This window comes from Lipotes vexillifer, unplaced genomic scaffold, assembly GCF_000442215.2.
Source record: "Lipotes vexillifer unplaced genomic scaffold, Lipotes_vexillifer_v1.1 scaffold371, whole genome shotgun sequence".
NCBI lineage: Eukaryota > Metazoa > Chordata > Mammalia > Artiodactyla > Lipotidae > Lipotes > Lipotes vexillifer.
Genome location: NW_006786304.1, coordinates 247828 through 254941, shown reverse-complemented (window position 1 = coordinate 254941; position 7114 = coordinate 247828). Strand labels below are relative to the sequence as shown.

Below are 7114 nucleotides of genomic sequence, written 5' to 3'. Positions count from 1 at the left end.
CTTTCCCTCTCCCTTTCATTTCTCTTCCTCTGTCTCTTTGTCTCTCCATCCCTCTCTTCTTTCTTCCTCTCTCTTCCCTTCCCACTTACCTGCGCTCACCGTAATTGCCTCTAAAAACTGCTCTCTCCACGAATGGGTCCCAATCACCAAAGCCAAGTTCGTTTTCTTGATGAGTTTATCCACTGTGTTCTGGGGATGAGAGGGTGGGGAGAGACCATGGCTCATGATCACCCCAGGGCAGCTCCACGAGGGGTACTGGGGATGCGGGCTCACACCCCATGCTCAGGGGTCCTCAACCTTCCATATCCCAGTTCTAGCAAGAAGGGACAAGGGAAGCGTGTGCTGTCCAAGCGTGTGCTAACGGAGGGACACAGACAGTGGCCTCGGACCTTGGTGGCCCTTCCCTTGTGAGCCTCATGGTTGATCCCCTCCTGGACTCTCCCCAAGGAAGTGACCCAGGCAAGACTCCGGGAAGGTGAGGTCCCAGAAAATCACCTTAAAATCATACGACTCCTCAATGATGACCTCCAGTCGACAGTTTTCCCCAAGAACTGGCTTGCCCATTTCTGCTATCCTCCGAGCCTCTTCCTCCTCAGCCGTCAGTTTCCTGTCCCCATCCCCTGCGGCATGAGGGATGGGAGTTAGACTCCAAGGAGACCTACCTACTTGGGCCTGAGATGCCTTTACTACCTGTTCCTATTGATAAAGAAAACCCTGTCTGCTCTTCTCTGGGACGCCTCCTTGGTGCCGCTTCCCCACCCTGCCCCTGCCTCCCATCTGACCACCACCTTCCCCAACCTGAGAGCCAGCTCCCATGGGCTGGTCCACGAAGTTCAGTTGGTGGGCTCTGAGGTTCATGTGGTGGGGGCTGTGTGGCCTTGGACAATACCTTAGTCTCTCTGTGCCTCAGAGTTCATATCTGTAAAATGGGCACAATAACAGTGCCTACCTCATAGGGTGGTTTCCTATTAACTCCTAGTTAAAGGAGTTAATTCATGTGAAGTGCTTAGAAGAGTGCCTGGCACACAATAACCAAAAATGTTACTTTATTATTATCTCCACTATGGTCATTACTATCACCACCCTGTGGAAGAGGCCTGGTCTTTATATCCAAGCTCTGAAAACATCCTAGAGTGTGTTTGAGGTGGTGAGGAGAGAGGGGGATTCCCGATTTTAGTATAAATCTTGGACCCAGAACCATCTACAGCTGGCTCTGGGCTCATTGACCTCCCCAAAGTATGTTGATCCTTTGCTCCAAGCCCAGCACCAACCCAATCCTAACTCTCATAAGAAAGCCACCCGCCAACCAGGAACAGTCTCAGAAAACTATGCCTGAGTGAGAAATGACTTTTATTGTGTTAAGCTACTGGGATTTAGGGGCCTATTTGTTATAGTAGCTTGTATTACTTACCTTGACTAATATAATCTTCAGTCTATCCTTAATCTTAATCCCAAACCCCAATTCTGATCTCAGCTCCAAAACCACCCTGTCACTATCTCCAAGCCCCTGACCCTAGTCCCAACTCTCACCCCAATCTCTGACCTTGGCCCCAACTCTACCCTCAAATTCCTCAAACTTACCTCAAATTCCAACCTTAGCTTTGACCTAAATCTGACCCCAGTTCTAATCAGATCCCACCACAAACCCAGAAGCCGATCTCCATCTTAATTCTAGCTTTGACCCAGTTCGTAATACTGATCCCAAATCCCAACCTCAACCCAATCCTAACCAACCTCAAACCTGATTCCCTCTGACCCCACCACAAACCCAAGCTGGATTCTATGACTTACTCCCCCCCACCATCTTAACTACAACCAAAACATGATCTTGGTCTTTAAACTTCTGTCACCCCCAATTCACACATGTTCCACCAAATTTATCTCACCTGCAACCTGCCTCAAACCTGACCTTGAGGGGAACTTGAGGCCCTGACCCACCCCCAAGACCCTCCCTCCAGTGCCCCCCCCCCGCCCCGGCAAAGTCTGGAAGTAACTCCACTCACCTTGATTGAGTAGCAGAGCTGGGGAGAGACAGAGACAGGGAGAAGGTGAGATCTTCCCTGGGACGCTCAGGTCCACGAGCTTGAAGGATTGCCCACAACTGAGCCTCCAAGGGTCCCCCCACCCTGGACCCCTTACCCCTCCCACAGCCCACCCGTCACCCCTTACCTGAAATCCCTCGCTTAAGCCACTGTGGCTGGCCCAGCTCGATGAAGAAATTATCCTTTTTCTCATATTCCTCATCATCAACTATCTTCACCTGAAGAGTTTTCCTGAGCAGAGAGGGAGAGCACGCAGCATAAGACTCCCTCCCCCTGAATTCACCAATAACCCGTTAGCCACCCAGTTTCTTGAGCACTCGCTCCATCTCAGGCTCTGGAATCTCATTCAATGTTCACAACAACCCCTGGGGGGGGAAGGCTCTCTTATTAACCCCATTTGACAGAAACAAGCTCAGAAGCATCTGACGAAGCTGCGTTTGTATTAAGTAACAAGCTGAGGGATCCTGATAAAACCTAGGTTAGACTGGGTGCTTCCTCTGCTCGGAACATTTCACCTGGCTCCCATCTCACCCAGAATGAGAGCCAAAGACCCAAGAATGGCCCCCAAGAACCCCTGCCATCCGGCCCTTGTTCCCTCTCTGGCCTCCCAGCCCTCTCGCCCTCACTCACTCCCTCCAGAAACGCTGGCCTCCTGGCTGTTCCTTGAACCTACCAGGCCTGCTTGTGCCTCAGGGCCTTTGCACCGGCTGTTCACTCGGTTTCCCCATGCTCACTCCCTCAGCTCCTCCAGCTCTCTGTTCAAACTTTACCTTCTTTCTCGATGAGACCCACTCCCACCGCATTCTTTAATATTGAAATCCATCCCTACCCCTACCCCAGCACGCCTGGCCCCCTTCCCCTGCTCTATGTCGTCCTTGTTCCAGATTATCTTCTAACACACCGTCTAATGTGTTATTTTGTTTATTGTTTGCCATTTGCCTCTTCACATTAAAATGTAAGTTCCACTAGGGCAGTGATTTTTGTTCATTTATGTTCTTTGCTGTATCCCCAATGCCTAGAACAGGGCCTGGCATATAGTGTGCCCTCCATAAACAGTTGTTTACTCAAAACTTTCAGTCCGGGAGACCCTTGGCTTCCTGTTCCCTGTCCTGACCACATTCGGAGGTGTAACAGAGGGCTAATTGCTTTTCTCCGCATCCCCGCTGCCGTGGTAACCAGGACGGTGGGCGGGGAGAAACAGCCAAAAGTTATCCATCCCCTTCAGGCATACAACCGACCCCCCCTCTATTACGAAGACCCACAACCCCCCAAAGCCCACAGCTCTGCCACTGGCAGCTCTTTCAGCTGTAGGAACCACAAGGCCTGGCCCCAGAACCCAGAAACACAAACACCCAGCCCACACAGTCACCCAGCAGGGGAAGCACAGCCAGTCACACCGCCCACACCCACGCACCATCATAGCCCGCAGCCATTCCCTGTGCAGTGGCAAAATCACATGGACCAGATGCCAACTAGCACGACACCCCCTCCGCAGCCTGGGCGACATCACCAACGTGTGAGACCCCTGCTGTGGTTCCATGTAGATTCTCCTTCCTTACATCTCACTCTTCCTGCCTCTTGGTGTCTGTTTATTCCCTTCAACATCTCTCTCTGCATCACAGTCTCTCAATCTTCCTTTGTCTCTCTGCCCATCTGTCAGCCTCTCTGTGTCTCTCTCTCCATCTCTCTGACCTTCTCTGTCTCAGTCTCTCCCCAGCTCTCTGCCTTTCTTTCTGTGTCCTCCTCTCCCCATCTCCGTCTGTCAGTGTCGGAGAGACTGAATGGAACACAGTGGGACTAGCCGAAGTCAACACAATCTAAGCAAAGGGGTCTCAATCAGACCTATCTCAACACACGAATGCACAGGACACAGTGACACCCATGCAAAGACAGACGCACACAAGACGGTCACGTGGAGACACACGCCTACTTTCACCTTCACCCACTCCCAGTCTCAACATATTTACAATTTTCTGTGGGTGGAAAAAATGGGTGCCCCCCACCTCAGGAGTGGGCTGGGAGCTGTCCGCGGTGCTGAAACACCAGAGCAAGGAGGGGGTCTCCTGACACACACAGACAGCTACTGACACGTTGACACACTGACAGGGTGATACACACACACCTCCGACGCTCACTCTCTCGCAGACACGCCGTGATCCACTGACACGCAGTGACTGACACGCAGTGACACACGCGCCAACTGGTGCCCAGACAAGTGTGCCCTCACGGGACCCAAAAGGAGGAGAAACCCAAATAGCAAGGGACAGCAAGAGGGACTCGAGCTAGACAAGGGCAGGACTTCCTGGGGTCAAAGGAAGCAGCCTTAGGAGTATGGAATTCATGGATACGCACCATTATATATAACAGAGATAAACAACAAGGATTTACTGTATGGCACAAGGAACTATATTCAATATCCTGTAATAATCCATAATGGAAAAGAATCTGAGAAAGAATATATATACATATATATACATATACATGTACCTGAATCACTTAGCTGTACACCTGAAACTAACACAATATCATAAATCAACTATAGTTCAAATTAATTAATTAATTAATTTTTAAAAAGGAAACAGCCTTCCTCCCCAGCCTGACATTCTGTCATCCTCACGCCTGCCCTCCTTGTTTCCTGGGCACTCCACTCTAATTTCAGACCCAGTCTCTTTCTTATCCTGTCTCCCATCCTCTCTTGCTGACCCAAACTCTTTTCTCTCTGTAGCATCGGGAGGACCTTTCCTTCCCTGAGTCCCACTGAGTTCCTCTCAGTGAGAAGAATGTCTCTCTTTATCTCCCCTGCATCTCTCTTCCTTTTACTCTTCCTCCATCTCAGTCTCCCAATCCTGTTTTCCCTCTCTTGATGGGCCTCTGTCACTCAGTTTCTGGATTCCTTGGTATCCATCTCTAAGTTTGTGTCTTTCTGTCTCTCTAGTGCTCTCTCGCTCTTCTCTGTTTCTCTCTCTGACTCTCCCTTACTCTGGCTCTGTCTCTCTTTCGCTAGGTCTCTTCTGTCTCTGGGTGCCTCTCTGTCTGTCTGTCTCTCTTGCATATCTCCCCGCCACCCCATCTCTGGGTGTCTCTCTTCCATCTCTGTGTTGATCCTGCCTGGGGCCAACCCTCCAGCCCAGCTTCCTGGGAGCATCTCTAATTAGCGCCTGCCCCTCAGAGGAAGGACGTGTTTCCCTAAACGCTAATTAGCCTCCTGTTCTCCGTCTCCTGAAGCCACAGCTGGAAGCTTGGGCGGGGGTGGGGGACAGAGGGTGTCCCAGCCTGGGGAAGCCATGCGGGGGAGGAGTGGGCCTGTGGGTTTGTGGCGGCAGGCGGGAAGTTGGTTGGAAGCGATAGACTACAAGAAGGACTGGAACAAGTAGAAAGATAACGCCCTCCATCCCCTCGGCCTCTTGGGTGTGAGACATGGGGCCTGGAATGGTGCCCTCAGCCCCCAACCTAAGTTCTCAACCCAAGTCAAACAGAGAGAGAGACGGAAAGGTATGGAGAGTTCGTGACTGAAATACAACCCGAGTCAGAGAGCTAGCTAGATACTGGGGACAGAGATCTAGAGATTAACAGAAACCCAGAGGGGAAGTGCCAGGAGTGAGAGACGCAGAGACGCAAACGGAGAGATGGAGAGATAGAGCAGTGAGAAGCTGAGCGGGAGGCCTAGCCACAGAAGCTGGGAGGGGAGAGGGAAGGGGAGCGCGGTGGGGGCTCTGCTAGGTGGGAGGAGCGTGGGCGGCAGGAGGAGAGAGACAGACTGGCGTGCGGGGGCGGAAGGGAGCGGGCAAAGGAGGGGAGGCACCTTCTGCATCCCAGGCAGGCGGGTGACGCTGCAGGCGCACATGGTGGGGACTCGGGCATCTGTGTAAGGGGTGGCCGGGTGTCTGGGCGTGAGAACAGCCCTGACTCTGTGTCTTTGACTTTGTGTGTCCGTATGTGCCGGTGTGCGTGTTGGTTGTGTCTGTGTGTCTACATCCGTATTCCTGTGTATCCAGCTCACCTCCCAAGATTCCACCCCAACCCTCCCAAATCCCAGCCCTCCAGTTTCCCGTGTCTCTTCCTAGGCGCCCATATTCCTACTCGGCCTCTTCCCGAAGCCTCTCCCACATTCCTCTTAGGTCTCCTGCTATTTCCCCAGGTTCTTCCGCCTACCCAATAGCTTCACCCCTTCCCCCATCCACCTCCTCAGTCTCGGCCCCATCTCCTTAGACCCTGCCCTCTTCCACTGTCCTGGTCCTTCTCCCTGAGTCCCTACCCAGACCCCACTCGCCCTCCATTTCCCCAGACACCTTCCCACCTCGAAAGGAACCTCAGGCCACACTCCTCCATGCTACAAATTAAGCCTTCCACATTCCTCTCCCCAGGCCCCATCCTACTTCCTCTCCGCTCTCCTCACTTGGCCTTTCTTCCTGGTGTCCCACTCTCCTCTCCCCAAACCGGCCCAGTTCTCCCAAGTCCCGCCCACATCCCGTCCCAACACCTTGGCCACGCCCCGTCACTCCAGTCTCCTCCCTCCTCTCCCCTGTCTCCCCTCTTCCCCGGACCCTGCCCCACTTCCCCTGACCTCTCCGTTTCAAGAGCGAGGCTCCATCAAGGCCCCACCCATTTCCAAGACCACGCCTCTCCGAGGTCCACCCACTTCTCGACCTCGCCCATCCAGGCCCCGCCCCACCCGGGCCCAGTCCCGTCCTGGTCCCGCCCCTCTCGCGGGCCGCGCTTGGTCTGCCCCGGCCCGCGGGCTGCCCGACCGGCGCGCTCACATGGTCTCGTCGTCGCCGAACTCGAGCTCGCCGCACGCGTCCTCGTAGTGCACGCCGCCGCCGCGCGCCGTCCCGTCCACTGTGCGGTAGGGGAGGCGCACGGTGCCGCGCGCGCCCGAGCTGCGCACGACGCGCACGTCCACGGTGCCCATGCACTCGCTCACGTGCAGCAGGCGGTCCTGGAAGGAGAAGATGCCCGCGTGGTCGTCGTCCAGGATGGTGACGGTGGCCAGCAGCGGCGCCACCAGCCGCCCCTTGGGCCGCCCGCCGCCGTCGGGCTCGAACATGCCCTGCGCGTCGCCCACGCGCAGG

General features: G+C 54.2%; 1 protein-coding gene across 1 annotated transcript in view; it reads right to left on the bottom strand.

The window, feature by feature from the left end:
- The window catches only part of SLC8A2 (solute carrier family 8 member A2), a 31210-nt gene that overhangs the window by 6647 nt on the left and 17449 nt on the right, over positions 1 to 7114 (bottom strand). The window contains exons 5-9 of the mRNA XM_007458474.1: positions 6803 to 7114; positions 2170 to 2273; positions 2004 to 2021; positions 496 to 620; positions 90 to 189 (exon numbers count right to left, since the gene is read on the bottom strand). The exon at positions 6803 to 7114 is cut by the window's right edge and continues 17 nt beyond it. Of these exons, the coding sequence (XP_007458536.1) occupies positions 90 to 189; positions 496 to 620; positions 2004 to 2021; positions 2170 to 2273; positions 6803 to 7114 (659 nt within the window). The remainder of the gene's footprint in view (positions 1 to 89; positions 190 to 495; positions 621 to 2003; positions 2022 to 2169; positions 2274 to 6802) is intronic.